Consider the following 15,611-nt stretch of genomic DNA (forward strand, 5'->3'; position numbering starts at 1 on the left):
ACAGAAAAACTTTCACAAAGAAATCTCATGCAAACTCTTATACAAATATTTCACCCATCCCTTTTTAGTGGACTCGTGTTCAGTTCAAACCCCAAACCCCACTGCAGACAGCATGAGGATCACAAAAACAATAGAAAATAAATACTTAAATGAAACTAAGAAAGAGTATTGGTATAAAGAAAAAAAACATAGTCCACATCACAGTTCCTTATGAGGAGTAACTTGAAAAGGAACAGAGGACAGACTTTATGTATAAATAAATTGACAAATTTTATGATGTATGCCAACAATAAGCTTACCCTCTTTGAAAGACCAGCAGCCACCACTGGCCGACATCCAAAGTCTAATAAATTCACATAGCAAATTCCATAAAGTGAACAAAGTTCGAGAAACCACATTTACGAACAGAATCCACAAGGAAAATAAATTACTTAACTTAATTTGGTTAAATTCAGTCTCCAGCATGAGGGGACGGTCAGTCACATGACTGTGGATGATGCAGCACAAATTCAGATCATTCTTTCATTCATTTTCTTGAAGAAGCGACAATCTGTAATCATCTTCAGCCTTGGAACCGAATCGAGATTATGAGTTTACACTGGAGCCATCCCACCATACATCGGGTGGGAAGTGGGTTACACTCTGGACAAGTTGCCAGTTCAACGCAGGGCCAAGTTGAGATCCTTGAATCTGATTATGTGTCCCCTTGCAGGGTGAGAGAGGACCAGCAGGTGAAACAGGGGAAAGAGTGAGTTCAGCTTCTGACTTAAAACAGTGCACCTGTTGAAACCTTATACTTTAAGATGGATTTTATTTTGTCTGACAGGGGGACCCAGGAAAGCCAGGTCCTGCTGGAATACCAGGTTTGAGAGTGAGTACTGTCTAATTGCCATCTACTATTATCTATAAAAAGTTTGGAGTTTTGTCTCCTAGTTTTGCTCTAAATCTCTCATAAAATGAGCCTTTTCATTTGTCCTCAGGGATTACCAGGGCCCAGTGGACCGCTAGGTGAAAAGGTGAGACTGATTCTGTTAAATGTTTGCATATGACTAGCAGCAGGTCAATGGGAACGTAATTCTATCTCCAATTGATTCATAATCGGAATTAATGAATTTCAAGCCTAAGATGAAATGTCAAGTGAAACTGTCTATTCCCAGGGAAATGAAGGTGCACGGGGGGAGCCAGGCAGAAGTGTGAGTTATCAGATAAGAATGATGTCATGTCATAAAGTCTTAGTTTTCATTCTGGAAATACCTTCTCAGACTAAATGACTCTATTTCTATGATAACAACTGTGTTATACTCATGTAGATTCCAGGTTTTCCGGGGAAGAAAGGGGAGCAGGTAATATTAGATTCTAACGTTTGCATTTTCACAGAGATTATTATTGATTTAATATACTTCTTTCAACTAGGTTTCCTGTTCTCCTTTGCTCTTCCACAGGGGGAGCCAGGCTCACCTGGTGCTGAGGGGTCAAGAGGACAAAAGGGAGAGCCGGCAATGAAAGGAGAGAAAGTGAGCAGCAGGGAGATTAAAATGTGAGGTAGATACAAAATGCTTCTCTATATGTTAGATTTCCTTTTCTTCTCATTTTGCCAGGGGTCTCCAGGGTCAGGTGGGTCAGGTGTAATTGGACCTAAGGGAGAATCGGGAGAGAGAGTAAGTTGACAGTGGAGTCATCTGAACTGCAATGCAAAAGACTCAGTCTTGACTGAGTCATAGCTGCTGTGACATACAGTATATTCCAAAGAGTAACATCCATTATTCATCAAGCATTCTTGTGCCACCATTCTTGAGTCAGTAGAAGTCATGCCCCCAAAATGCTCAAATAGAAAATACATAATACATGTGATCTTCCCTAGGGACTTCCTGGTATCAGTGGAAGGCCGGGTATCAAGGTGAGAGGACTGCTACGTAGTGTTTTTGTCCTTCCTGCGGGCGTTGGATCTGTTCATTACATCTACTCGTTTGTTTGTTCATCTGGACTCATAACTCTTCTCTAGGGAGAAGCAGGTGAACCAGGAGAGAGGGGGGAGAATGGGCGTCCAGGAACCCCAGGAAAACCTGGGGTTCCTGGAAAAGAGGTGGAGTATGGGGTCTGCTGACTACTACTGTTACTACAACCGCTACTACTATTACTACTACTACTATTACTAGTACTACTCCTACTACGCTACTACTACTACTACTATAACTACTACTACTGTACTACTATGATACTACTCCTCTAATACTACTGCTTCTGCTGCTACTGTTACTATTACTACTACTGATACAAGAAGATGAATGAATGAATGAGTGAATGACTGAATAAATGAATGAAATTTGTCGTTTAAATACTATATATATAAATATAACCATATTTTTCATCTCTTAACATGTTTTTACTTGTTTTATGATACATTCAGTTCTTTGAGCAGTTACGGCTATTACATGTTTCCCTCAGGGCTCTAATCAACCATTCATAAAGCTTTATTCCTTCTCCCAACATGCATCTCTTTCTACTGATGCCATGTTAGAAATAGAAATAATTCCCTTTGAGTGCATGACCTGCAATCTTCTGACAATTTGTCCGTGTTAAAAATTATCCTGTCTTGTCATTTGAGGTTGCAGTTTTGAAACATTTGTTCCAAGTGAATTAATTCATTTTGTGTCTTGCAGGGACCAAGTGGAGAAAAAGGTGATGAAGGCACGCCTGTGAGTATGAACTCTTCCTCTTATTGGAATCTAAACAATGAAAAACATCATAAATTTTATTTATGTTTTTTGTTTCAAACTTGCTTTTCATCAGGGGGAGTCTGGTCTTCCAGGGAAGCCGGGACAAAGAGGGCTTAGGGTAAGAGAGGTGTCTCTGAAATCTTTTGGTCTTAAATATTTATTCCAAAACTACCAAATTAAGTTTGTTGAAAGTTCTGTGACTAGATGTTCTCATTGATGGCTTGTCAGGGACTGACTGGTCAGCCAGGAAAACCTGGAGAAAAAGGAGACCAAGGAGAGTTAGGAGACCCTGGAATAAATGTGAGCCACACAACATGTATCATCACCGAGATCTTGTGCTATTTGATCTTGAGAATCCTTGAAAGAAAACGCAGGGAAGATCAGCTGCTCAGCAACTTTAATAATCTGTGTTCGATCATAGGGCAACCCTGGACCTGCAGGACCGAGAGGAGATAAAGGAGGACTGGTTTGCCATTTTCCTATATTTTCAGAAAGTACTTTTTTATAACTTTTTATCTACAGTTATAGGATTCACATATTTCAATATATTCAAGGGACCACCAGGACCACCAGGACCACCAGGAAAAGTGGTGAGTGTATCACATGTTCTTGAAAGATGAAATACGAATATAGCTGATAAATTCTGAACAAAGTGCAACTCATGGCAGCTGAGATTTTAGAGACTAAAAGTGGAATACAATGATTTGCAAAGCATTTTCAACCTTCACCCAACTAAAGCAATTGATTCACTTGGCGACGCCTGACGGAAAAAAACCGAAAGAAGAAGACTCAACTAAAGCACAAAGATTTGCCAATCTTAGTGAGAAGATGCCGGAGGACTGAACGAGAAGTGTGCTGGTGCCCATTTTTAAGAACAAGGGAGATGGGCAGAGTTGTGGCAACTACACAGAAATAAAGCTGATGAGCCACACATTGAAGTTATGTGAAAGAGTAGTTGAAGCTAGACTAAGGGCAGAAGTGAGCATTTGTGAGCAGCAGTATGGTTTCATGCCAATAAAGAGTACTACAGACGCAGTATTTGCTTTGAGGATGTTGATAGAGAAGTACGGAGAAGGCCAGATGGAGCTGCATTGTGTTTTTGTAGATCTGGAGAAAGCTTATGACTGGGTGCCCAGAGAGGAACTGGTATTGTATGAGGAAGTGTGGAGTGGCAGAGAAGTATGTTAGAGCAGTGCAGGACATGTATGAGGACTGTAAGACAGTGGTGAGGTGTGCTGTAGGTGTGACAGAGGAGTTCAAGGTGGAGGTGGGACTGCATCAGGGATCAGCTCTGAGTCCCTTCTTGTTTGCTATGGTGATGGACAGGCTGACAGACGAGGTTAGACAGGAATCTCCATGGACTATGATGTTTGCAGAGGACATTGTGATCTGTAGTGAGAGCAGGGAATAGCTGGAGGAGAAGCTCGAGAGGTGGAGGTTTGTTCTGGAAAGGAGAGGAATGAAGGTTAGCCGCAGTAAGACAGTATATGTGTGTGAATGAGAGGGATCCAAGTGGAAGAGTGAGGTTACAGGGAGAAGAGATCAAGAAGGTGGAGGATTTTAAGTACTTAGGGTCAACAGTCCAGAGAATGGAGAGTGTGGAAAAGAAGTGAAGAAGTGTGTACAGGCAGGATGGAACGGGTGGAGAAAAGTGTCAGGTGTGATGTGTGATAGAATATAATAAAATCAGAGAGTCCAGACTGAGATGGTTTGGACATGTCCAGAGGAGACATAGTGAATATATTGGTAGAAGGATGCTGAGTTCAATTGATTGAATGTTGTATCTTTGAGTCTGAAACTTTTAAGAGTGTGCTTTCATACTGAGCAGTGACACTGTCACCTCTTAGAAGGATGTTTTAAGTTAAGAAAGGTTTTTGTTGAAACACTTTACATCAATTAATCAGGTGAAACAGAACATTTTTACTGTTTAAATTGGAATCTACTGTATGTCAAGAAGGGTTAACAAGTGTACACATTCTTCATAGCCTTCATCTGTTTAGGAATGATCTTAATCTAGATCAATGAACAGCTTCTGCTTAACCACTGAATGAATGTAATTTCAATTCATTTGGGTTCTCAGATGCTGCATGTAATTATCTGTGTTTGTGTTGTTTAACAGACTGACATTCAAAGCCAGCTAAAAGGAGAGAGAGGAGAGAAGGTATATGTGGAAATATGATGTGTTGTAACGGTACCACCCAAAACCACTGGAAAGCTCTTGAAAATTATCTTTGCAAAAGCAGTTAAATTTTATTTGTGTGGTTTTCAGGGCAACCCAGGAGATCATGGCAGCAAAGGTCAGAAAGGAGAAGCAGGGACTCCTGGGACCCCAGGCTTAAAAGTAAGTTTGACTCGTTGCATTTTGTCAATGCAACAATGAGCCACAGATGAGTGATTAGTGATGAGTCACTGCATGGACTGAAGCATCTGTTATGATGATCCACTGTGATTTCTTCTTTCCCATTGTCTGTCAGGGGTCAGAGGGACAACGAGGGCCTGAAGGCACAAGAGTGAGTTTGCTGACTTGTATTCTTACTTAACATTGGCTCTCATAACTAGATGCTAGTAGACGTCTGAATCATTTGAATCAACCAGTGTTTGCATCACTTTCCTTTCTAATTCAGTATGTATTTCCAGGGTGATACAGGGGAGAGGGGAGGTCTCGGAGAAAAGGTTTGATACCAATGAATACTTACTACTCCTATTAAAGTGACCCATGTAATTTTATTGGTATTGAAGGAAGGATTTTCAGATTTCTCATCGTTGGCACATCTCAATGCCTATTCAGTTGGTTTCCAAGACATTAGATTCCCAGTGGGATAAAGGCCTGGCAAAGAGCTCCAATGTCTAAAGTTTAATCATGCTGCTAAAACTTCCTGCTAAAGAGCTTATTATTAAGCATATAAAGTTGCTGGTTCCAATGTCATTTCTGTTGTCTGACCTCAAACATCCGTTGATCAGGGAGCAAGGGGAGCATCAGGACTGGATGGGCGTCCTGGGCTGGATGGTAAACCAGGTGTTTCTGGACCACCTGGTCAGAGGGTACCTCAGTTTTAAGTCCTCCATCACCAAACGTAATGTATTTCTTAGCATCACTGGGTGGTGAATGTGAACGTGAAGCTGATACACCCTTGTTCTTGTTGCAGGGTGATTCTGGGAAACAAGGTGATCCTGGGAGAGATGTGAGTTTTTGGAAAATGCAGTCATTCTAATATTTTGCCAGTAGCAATAGTTAAAAAAATACTTAAAGTAAATTAAGTAAATAAGTAAATTGTTGATAAGAATATATTCTTATTTCAGTCACATGTTTTCAGTGGAGAGCTGTATTTATCCCCGAGTTGAAAGCATGTATATGCAATTTATGAGTACTTGCTGCAGAGGGCACTGTGGAGGCATTAATATTCAGTTCAGGCTCTCCTGTGGCCAGTTGCATAAGTAGACTGTATAGAGATTATTATGTAACATTTCCCCATAATAATTTTCTGTGACTTCACTGCCACTCAACTTTCAACTTATCTGAAGCGTCTTAATATTATTTTGCATAATTTGTAAATGTTGTGTATTCTCATGCTTATTAAATATTCCCACATGTGTCACTGGTAGAAGTACAGTATGTGTTCCCTATGATGTGACAAGGATTCCTCTACTTAGCACTATATATCACAACATTGTAATTTTAAAGTGAGATTCAACCACTCAGTGAGATTTGTCCTGCTTTCATTTACCAGGGTTTACCAGGACTTAGAGGAGAACAGGGACCCCCAGGGCCCATTGGACCGCCTGGCACTGCAGGGGTACCTGTGAGTACAAAGGCACCCGCATTAAAACCGTTATGTTTAGATGTTTGCATCTTTAAAACACTCTTGTTTTTTGCTTTGTTTATTTTCACATTTATGGGATTATGTGTGCTTCTTGTTGCATTTCAGGGTAAAGCCGGTGAAAATGGTAAATCTGGGCCTCCTGGCAAAATGGTAACTCATCACCCTTATTTTTCCTACAAACTGTTTTTACTGATCAAAGCAGAACATTTGCATCATTTGGAGTTTACTGCCGGATGCCTGTTTGGCGTGATAACAATAGGTTTTCTGAGTGCTCCTGCAGCAGACCAGCCATTGCTCAATTTGCTCCACTGACGTCTTAAATGCATTTTGCTATGACCCTCCAGGGTGAGGATGGTGTTCCAGGTGAAGATGGGAGAAAGGTTCGTGGCTGTATATCGGTTTATAGTTTATCAGTTTATAGATCTGATTTTATCACATTGTCTTTTTATGAATGTTGTAAGGTTCATTTGTCTGTTCAAATAGAGGGTATTTGATAAAGTACTCGGTATACATACTGTACGTAAACATTATTTAAAAGCGCACAGAGCACACTGCTTTTGAATGAGGAACCCTTTCATGTAAGAGGAACAAACAAAAATTGACTAAAAAGGCAAGCAAACCATATATTAAATGGTTTGTTTACTAGAATTAAATTGTAATAATGCTGTTTCTTTATTTTAATGAGGAGTGGATACTGTTCTGTGACTCTGACTGTGCTGTCTTTAATGTGCAGGGTGACAAAGGGGAATCAGGAGCAGGTGGAAGAGATGTTAGTATGAATAAATCACCTTTGTATTATTATCTATTTGTATTATTTTGCTTTCTTAACACTGAATCCTACCAGCTTTGCCTGCCCTACAGTATTTCACCTCTTGAATCCATCACTGATTCTGACTTTCCTACTTTTGCTGTATTACTCATCAGGTTTGCTGCATGTATTTATCAACTGTGATTTACTCTGACATTGATGCTAGCATCACACTCAATCACTGTGGAATCAATAGACTTCTCTAAGGCAGCCATATACATTCACTAGTCTTTAATGATCAAGCTTAGCCTCTAACGGAGGTGTCACTTCTGAGAGGAATCCAGTGAAGCACCAAATGTCAGAGTTCTGTTTTCATGTGCAAATTCATAGTAATTATCTCTAGACATCAGTGGAGGGTGGTCGTAGCCACCTGCTTTGATTATTTCATTTATTCCACCAGAGCAGTAAGAAGCAGAGACATTCTGCATGCAATAAGATTACAATCAGGAGGCAGTGAATGAAGTGAAGATAATTGTTTATTGCTACAAATGACATGTGATGATGTGAGACAGTTTTTAGTGCTTAGCCTAACAGGCTGATAAGATGATGAATCTTTGAATTTTCAAAGACTGTGTGATGACGGGGTGTTGGTGGGTTTGAGTAAAAGAAGTATTCTTTAAAAAGACAGTGACATAATAACAGTCCTAAAGTGATGGTGTGTTTCTATGGTTTTGGACAGATGTGACCATCTAATGTCTCAGCTGACCGCCTTAGACAATAACGTCTGAAATTTCACTTGATTTCTAGGGTCGTGACGGGCAGAAAGGAGACCGGGGACCTCCCGGTCCTGCAGGACCTTCTGGCCCTCCTGGAACTGCTGGTGTACCGGGCAGCATCGGACCTCCTGGACAGGTATTTCTAGACACTGTAGAAAATAAAAACACACTCAGAGAGCTCATGCCAACACTGTCATTTTCATGGAATTACGCAAAATGCTGGTGATTGCTTTCAGAAATTTCCAGCAGCATTTGGGCCTTTGAATGGAGAGAAAGATGTGCTTGTGTTCCATTTTTAACCACTATGACAATCGGATACACTGCTTTTGTGTTGCAACTTCCTGCCAAATCAAACCAGACAAACTACGTCTCTGATCATGGAAACCTAGATCCATTTTAATCATTCATTCATCATTATCAGTAGGAGTTATCAACTAAAGCTGGCCTATGGGTATTTCCTTAATATTGGTAAAAAATGCAAAACCAAAATTAAAAGTTAATGTATTATACTGCTAAAAAATATATAGTGTAACCCTGAATCCATATTAATGGCCTAAATCATCTGCAAAATAGTATTAACTCATCGCCAGCCCAAGAGTTGCTTCTACACAAATATTGCACTAAAATCTATTGCATTGTTCAGAGAAAACCAAACATAGATGATCACCTAACCTTCTCTACCCTTAGTGACAGTAAATACTATGTGATGAATGGGAATGATTTTGACTGTCAAATATCTTCCAGGTTGTGTATGTTAAAGGAACTGGAGAAACACCAATCCCAGGACCACAGGGTCCTCCTGGAACCCCCGTGAGTGTGAATGACTGCACTCTGACACTACTGTTAATTATACTCTATATATGTATCGACCAGCAGCTACGATGCATTAATAAGAGATAATTTTACACAGGAATGAACCTCTTTTCATGTAATAAGTTCACGTCTTGCATGCCATAATAGATGCAGTCCATTTACAGACCAGCCAGACATGCCATCTATCTATCGTGTGTTCATGTTATAAGTGTAGCTGTCTCACATGTAGCGGCAGAGATGTGTTTGTTATCTACATCTCTCTCTCTTTATGCGACTGCCACCCTCCCACAGGCTTATCTATTGATGCTTTTATCTATACTCCACCAGGCCGGACAACTGAGGCCAGAGGCATTATGTGTTTTCAGACTGTACATCAGTCAGTCCATCCATACTGTCTATCCCAATTTTGTGAATGGGACATAGCAGAAATTCTCTTGAGGAACTATCTTCGAATTTTCCTGTCCACTTTGTTTTGAGCACAAACTGATTAGGATGTGTTGGTCAAAGGTCAAATGAGGTATGCAAATTTTTTATGGGGCAAAATGATGGAATTATTACATTTTATGTACGTGAGCTCAGAGGTCAGCTTCTCCGTGACATGATAATGTCCTGCAAAACAATTCAGTTATTGTTCAACAGCGTACCTAAGGAACAGCAGGAGAGATTGTGAACTTCTTTTACCTTTCTTAAATATTGATTTGACGACATGAATCACAGTGCCAATCTTTGAACTGGTGTCTAGAATTACAGCACTGCCAGTTTGAAAATGTGTGGAGAACGCACACAAGCAAGTAAGGGATTTCGATTCAGACAGCTATATGAATTCCAGATATAAAGTCACACTTAACCCAAGGAACACAGGCAAATATTTTTGATTCTCTTTCAATGAAATTAAGCACAAACACAATGAGCAGCTGTAGTCCACCACAAGCCATCTACTTTGCTGGTATTGAAATTGAAAAGCACAGAGCACAGCATGTTTCACACTGGGAATTTTTTAGAGAATGATACATTATTACCATAGTAATTTCAATGTGACTAATGAACATGCTTATTAATTTTGGAAAATGTCAGTATTTTTTTATTGTGGTATTATAATAAATAATAGTTTTATATATTAAATGTCTGGCAGACATGTAAGAAAACTCTAACTGGAATGTCTGCAGCGACATACAATCAAAATACCAGTTCCATTTGTCCTTGCTCTGTCTTCCAGGGCGTACCTGGGATACCGGGAGCTGGGGGAGCCAGAGTGAGTTATAATCATCTTTATTGGACTTAGTTTTTCATTAGTTACCATTCAGTCTGTAATTTTGACTGCTTAACTTTCTTGGTTCAGGGGGAGAGAGGTCCACCTGGCCTCAAAGGTGAAGCTGTAAGTTAGAAGCCCATCCCTTTTAAGTGTGACACTGGTGAGGTTTTATGTGTTCTGTGTTGATACGTAATATCTTTTTATTGACAGGGAGACCCAGGAGAGGATGGAGCTCCCGGCAGACCCGGGACAACAATGGTCAGATGTCAGCATATCATCTGTCATGACTCAGCCATGACCTGTAGAAACATATATTGACAGAAGTCTTCATCACTGTTGAATTATCTTTGTGTATTTCTCTTGCCAGGATGTACAGAAAGCTCTGGCCGGCTTTGGCATTAAGGTCTGTTTATTGTATTTGCAGTTGAACAAATTTATGAAATATTTGTTTGATTTCAAGATTGTGTGGCACAATCATTGTACACAGTTGTTAATATTATTTTTTGGTGGATTAGTAGAACATGTATCACACATTTATGACCATTTTAAGAATAATATTTTTTTAAATTAATAATTCAGTCAATATTTTTCATTGATGTTTTATTAGAAAATGCATTTTGAGTCCCTTCAAGAATAGTAATACCGTTTATGCATTAAACCTACATATCCCAGTTTCGTTATTCTCAATTATTTTGTATGTTTCTAATATGAATATAGTGGAAACCAATGTTTTACTTGCTAAGACAAAATTCTGGTCTTTACACAGGTGTCTGATCTGAAGGTGGTTATGGACAGGATGGATAATACAGCCGGTGTTACAGTTCAGAAGGCAGAGAAAGGGGAAAAAGGAGACAGGGGGGAACATGGACCAAGAGGACCACCTGGTTTAGATGTAAGTATGATTTCAAAATTTGTTTTTTCCATTTTTTTCTATTCTCACTCTGTGTCTGTTTGTGAACCAGGGCGCTCGAGGTTTTCCAGGAGAGAGAGGATCCAAAGGAGATCAAGGGGAACGTGGGCCTGTGGGAGCCACTGGACCTACAGGTAGAGCAATCGGTGAGCGAGGCCCTGAGGGACCCCCAGGACCTGCTGGAGAGCCAGGAAAGCCAGGAAGACCAGGAGTTCCTGGACGAACTGGAGAACTGGGGGAACCAGGAGAACCAGGAGATAAGGTGAAGAGGAGAACTGGTGCAAGAAATGATTATCCTCTTTTTTTCTTATTATAATTATGTTACGATTATGCTTGTCTGTGTTTCAGGGGTCAAGTGGAGAGAAAGGCGACAAAGGAGAATCTGTAAGTGGTGTATATAGTGCATACTGATGAAATGCCAAAAATGGTGGGGGGGTGAAATGGGGGGAGTACTGTATACTGTCTTGGATGTAGGGGAACAAGATCACCAGGAAAAAAGATGAATACAGTGCGCCCTCGCGCATTCCCACAGCAAGACTCGCTGTGGCGGATTTTTTGGTAGGTAGTCATGTAATACTGTACTCACATTCAATTGGCTGACTGCATCCGGAAGTGCGCTACGTTCCGTGAGTCTCAGACTTCCTTGAAACACAAAGTGCTTTAAACAGTCGATAAGAGTGTGGGAAAAGGTAATACAGATAGAAGGTGGTTTAATATCAGTATGGGGAGGGTTCATAAACGTTTAAATTACTGTAAATAATAAGATAAATAGTTTGTTGCTATATCACAGAATTCGTTATTCGCGTGTTGTTCCTGGAATGCATTAGCCGCGAGTAATGAGGGCGTACTGTATCCAATCAAGAAAGACACTCAAATACTGGAACACAAGAGAAAGGTAAACTAGAAAAAACACATGGAGAAAGAAGGAGGAAAACCAGAGTTGAGGCCTGGATAATAATGTTATTTTGATGCTGATGACTGTTAAAGTTCTTTCTTTTCTGTCTGTCTTTCAGGGTAAACCTGGACAAACTGGGCCAGCTGGCCCACCTGGCCTAAAGGTACACTCCCCTGCACTCTTTTAAGTAGGAAAACATTAATATTTCGTGCAGACAGTAAGATGATACTGTGTGTGTGTGTGTGTGTGTGTGTGTGTGTGTGTGTGTGTGTGTGTGTGTGTGTGTGTGTGTGTGTGTCCATGCGTACTGTAGGGAGCATCTGCTGATTCATTATCGGTCGGTACGCCTGGGGTCCGAGGCGCTCCAGGAGTTGCAGGACAGAAAGGAGAGCCTGGAGCTGCAGGATCGGTGGGAGCTAAAGGAGACCGGGTGAGATGACAATACCAATAATACCAATAATATATGTTATCCGCACCGTGTGTCAGGGCATGCGCTGCCTTGAAAATCCGTGTGCAAATGAGCCACTTTTGATGTGTCTTTCAGGGTCCAGTCGGTCCCCGTGGTGATAAAGGAGAAAGAGGGGAGTCTGGAGAAAGAGGACGTGACGGCACGCAGGTGAGATGAATCTCATGGAATGTTGATTTGAGTTCTAATCACAAACTCCTGGAGGGAGTAAATCTGATTGTAATTTGACTTGATTGAATTTTTAATGTCATCCCCCAACATAATAGAGAATATATTCGTTGCTATGTCTGTCTGTCCCACCATAATAATTTTATGTTGGGAGTGTATCTCTGCAGAATCTACAGTATAATGACCATGAAGTAGAGTATAGTCTTTTGATTGTTTGATTTTGCTATAAATCTTGTTTTTTGACTTATCCATGGAAAGATAATTGTAAGTTAACTGTGAAGGTTGATCATTCATTGAAAATATTATACATTACTCCAGGCTTAACAAAGGAATGGGGGTTAAGTAACTTTCCAACTCCCCTTATAATAAGAACTGTCTGGTTTGTCGTCCCAGGGAGCTCCGGGGGAGACAGGAAAACCTGGTTCGGATGGGAAACCAGTAAGTGTGAAGCAACACATGACAGCTGAGCTCTACATCTAAATGTGCTTTGTTTGGTTGATTTGTTTTTCCAAGGTCAAAGACGATTTCCTAATTACTCAGCTGTATCTTGAAAATATCTTGCATTTGTTTTTCTTTTTTACAGTAACCATGTGTAGTTAAAAAAACTGTTGCTTCTAAATGGTAATTGCTATTCATTGTATTCTTGTAATTCATAGACCGACAAACAAATCCCAAATGAATGTTGTTATTTATTTGTCTTTTTAAATGTTTAGTAATTTTCTGTACATATGGGAGTGTGACAAGAAAGACATGATGCACCTGCCTAACCTTTTTAAAAACCAGCAGGGTTCCAAAAAACGTCAGAGGACACGTTGAGGATTCATCTTTTCCATTGAGTATTAACAGAAATCAATAAAAAGCCCAAAGTCACTTGTGCTTTATGCCATGATTGTTTGGTTGTCTGCAGAAAACACATCTAAAGAGCAGAAAAGTATCAAATACTTACTCACACTTTGTTTTCCTTCCTTCCGTGTTTGGAGCAGGGCCCAATGGGGCTTGCTGGTCCTCGAGGCCAACCTGTGAGTAACCCGGAATCTAAGTAATAAAAGGGGACATCGCTCAGACTTGAGCTACAGACAAACCACTGAGTGGCTTCAGGCATTAAACTGATAAAACTCTCTTCCTTTTTCTCTGGCTTCATGGATCCTGGATGTTGCTGAAGCTGTGTAGCTACGTAACACCTCTCTCTCTTTCTCTCTTCATGTGCAGCTTTTTTCTGTCCATTTCCTTATCTGTGTTGTTTGTCTCCCCTCTTCCAAATGCACCATCCACCTGTCCCCCACCCTGCTGCTATCAAGGGCTTGCCTGGGTTCCCAGGAGTTGTAGGCAGACCGGTAGGTTCTCTGCTGTTGGCTGGCATGCTTGAGCTGTGGCTGAGGGAGTGATGGGAATAAACCAGTACCAGTTGGCTTTAGCTTCGACAGCAAATAGCCAGAAGGCCATTCTGAAGAACACACATTTAGCCCAACATACATTTGAATTCATTTGTATTGTCATCCTCACTCTGGGAGGGGGGAGGTGTGGGATTAGAGATATTGTTTGAACCATCATAAAAGATTAATCACAAACACCTGTCCCCAAAATATCCTTCTCAAACTCTAGATTTTTATGCGGAAATAGAATTTTAACCATTGAAAACATAACCTTTTCTCGGGGCAGATAAAGGAGAAGTCAGCTGACCCTCTTAAACCAAAGGTTTTTCCAGCATCCAGGATACAAAGTGGGTAAAGGGGGATTCAGTTGGGTGTCCTCTAAAAGGTGCTGTGTTGTGGTTTCACTTGAGTCGGCTTATCGTGCATGCAGCTTCACCTGCTGACTGATGTGAGCTTATCCCTCACAGCACTGGCTCTTCAGAGCTTATCATGTTAGTAGCATTTTGTCGACATTGTCAAGTCTGTGTTTTTGTTATCATTGTTATCTGACCTGTTTGTATATACTGTTTGTCTTCTTATGTCTGTCCGTGACACATCTATATATGATGTATGGTAATTTAGTCCTATCCAGTTTAAGCAACTAAAGGTATACTGCTCAAAAACATTTAGGGGACACTTAAATCACAAATTGAATCTTGATGAACTACACTATGTTGCCAAAAGTATTTCTTCACCCATTTAAATAATCAGAAGTTGCAATCACCTCTGTGGCTGCAGGTGCATAAAATGAGCAGCTAGGACATGCAGACTGCTTTTACAAACATTTATTTAAGAATGGGTCACTCTTAGGAGCTCAGTGAATTCCGGTGTGGAACTGTCATACGATGCCATCTGTGCAACAAATTCAATGGGGACATTCCCTCACTCCTAATTACTCCACAGTGGACTTTCAGCTGTATTATAAAAAGGTAGAAGTGTGTGGGAATGACAGCAACTCAGCCACAAAGTGGTAGAACACATAAACTGATGGAGAGGTTAGTGGATGAGGAGGCAGATAGTGCAAAGAGATCACCAACATCCTGCAGAATCAATCGCTAAAGACCTTCAAACTCCACGTGGCCTTCACGTGTGCAGAGAAATTGGGTTTCCATTGCCAAGCAGCTGCATCCAAGCCATACATCACCAAGTGCAATGCAAAGCGTGGATGCAGTGGTGTAAAGAATGCCAACAGTGAACAGTGGAGACGTGTTCTCTGGGGTGATGAATCACAATTCTCCCTCCAGCGATCTAATGGACGAGTCTGGTTTGGCGGTTGCCTGGAAAACGATACTGCATTGTGTCAAGTGTAAAGTTTGGTGGAGGGGGATTATTGTGTGGGGTTGTTTTTCAGGATATGGGTTTGGCTCCTTAGTTGCAGTGAAAGGAAATCTGAATGCTTCAGCATACCAAGACATTTTGAACAACTTTGTGGTAACAGTTTGGAGGTGGCCCCTTCTTCTTCCATTATGACCAGTGCACAAGGTCAAGATCTATAAGGACATGGATGAACTTGACTGCCCTGCACAGAGTCCTGACATCAACTGGATAGAATACCTTTGGGATGAATAAGAGTGGAGACCGAGAGCCGGGCTTTCTCTTCCAACATTAGTGTGTGACCTCTTAAATGCACCGC

The 15,611-nt window shown here is 40.8% G+C and overlaps 1 protein-coding gene across 1 annotated transcript in view; it reads left to right on the plus strand.

Annotated features, from left to right (window-relative positions):
• col7a1 (collagen, type VII, alpha 1) overlaps positions 1 to 15,611 on the plus strand; it is a 73,076-nt gene that overhangs the window by 34,359 nt on the left and 23,106 nt on the right. Inside the window, exons 43-80 of the mRNA XM_068314822.1 lie at positions 713 to 748; positions 827 to 871; positions 981 to 1,016; positions 1,158 to 1,193; positions 1,311 to 1,343; positions 1,443 to 1,514; positions 1,599 to 1,658; positions 1,862 to 1,897; positions 2,003 to 2,083; positions 2,661 to 2,696; positions 2,791 to 2,835; positions 2,946 to 3,017; positions 3,139 to 3,183; positions 3,272 to 3,307; positions 4,837 to 4,878; positions 4,987 to 5,058; positions 5,192 to 5,227; positions 5,355 to 5,390; positions 5,679 to 5,759; positions 5,864 to 5,899; positions 6,446 to 6,517; positions 6,644 to 6,688; positions 6,883 to 6,918; positions 7,272 to 7,307; positions 8,094 to 8,198; positions 8,807 to 8,872; positions 10,092 to 10,127; positions 10,215 to 10,250; positions 10,338 to 10,385; positions 10,495 to 10,530; positions 10,894 to 11,019; positions 11,090 to 11,299; positions 11,386 to 11,421; positions 12,051 to 12,095; positions 12,246 to 12,362; positions 12,477 to 12,548; positions 12,960 to 13,004; positions 13,550 to 13,585. Coding sequence (XP_068170923.1) covers positions 713 to 748; positions 827 to 871; positions 981 to 1,016; positions 1,158 to 1,193; positions 1,311 to 1,343; positions 1,443 to 1,514; positions 1,599 to 1,658; positions 1,862 to 1,897; positions 2,003 to 2,083; positions 2,661 to 2,696; positions 2,791 to 2,835; positions 2,946 to 3,017; positions 3,139 to 3,183; positions 3,272 to 3,307; positions 4,837 to 4,878; positions 4,987 to 5,058; positions 5,192 to 5,227; positions 5,355 to 5,390; positions 5,679 to 5,759; positions 5,864 to 5,899; positions 6,446 to 6,517; positions 6,644 to 6,688; positions 6,883 to 6,918; positions 7,272 to 7,307; positions 8,094 to 8,198; positions 8,807 to 8,872; positions 10,092 to 10,127; positions 10,215 to 10,250; positions 10,338 to 10,385; positions 10,495 to 10,530; positions 10,894 to 11,019; positions 11,090 to 11,299; positions 11,386 to 11,421; positions 12,051 to 12,095; positions 12,246 to 12,362; positions 12,477 to 12,548; positions 12,960 to 13,004; positions 13,550 to 13,585 — 2,175 coding nt within the window. The remainder of the gene's footprint in view (positions 1 to 712; positions 749 to 826; positions 872 to 980; positions 1,017 to 1,157; positions 1,194 to 1,310; positions 1,344 to 1,442; positions 1,515 to 1,598; positions 1,659 to 1,861; positions 1,898 to 2,002; positions 2,084 to 2,660; positions 2,697 to 2,790; positions 2,836 to 2,945; positions 3,018 to 3,138; positions 3,184 to 3,271; positions 3,308 to 4,836; positions 4,879 to 4,986; positions 5,059 to 5,191; positions 5,228 to 5,354; positions 5,391 to 5,678; positions 5,760 to 5,863; positions 5,900 to 6,445; positions 6,518 to 6,643; positions 6,689 to 6,882; positions 6,919 to 7,271; positions 7,308 to 8,093; positions 8,199 to 8,806; positions 8,873 to 10,091; positions 10,128 to 10,214; positions 10,251 to 10,337; positions 10,386 to 10,494; positions 10,531 to 10,893; positions 11,020 to 11,089; positions 11,300 to 11,385; positions 11,422 to 12,050; positions 12,096 to 12,245; positions 12,363 to 12,476; positions 12,549 to 12,959; positions 13,005 to 13,549; positions 13,586 to 15,611) is intronic.

The sequence above is a fragment of the Antennarius striatus genome, chromosome 5 (assembly GCF_040054535.1).
Source record: "Antennarius striatus isolate MH-2024 chromosome 5, ASM4005453v1, whole genome shotgun sequence".
NCBI classification, from domain to species: Eukaryota; Metazoa; Chordata; class Actinopteri; order Lophiiformes; family Antennariidae; genus Antennarius; species Antennarius striatus.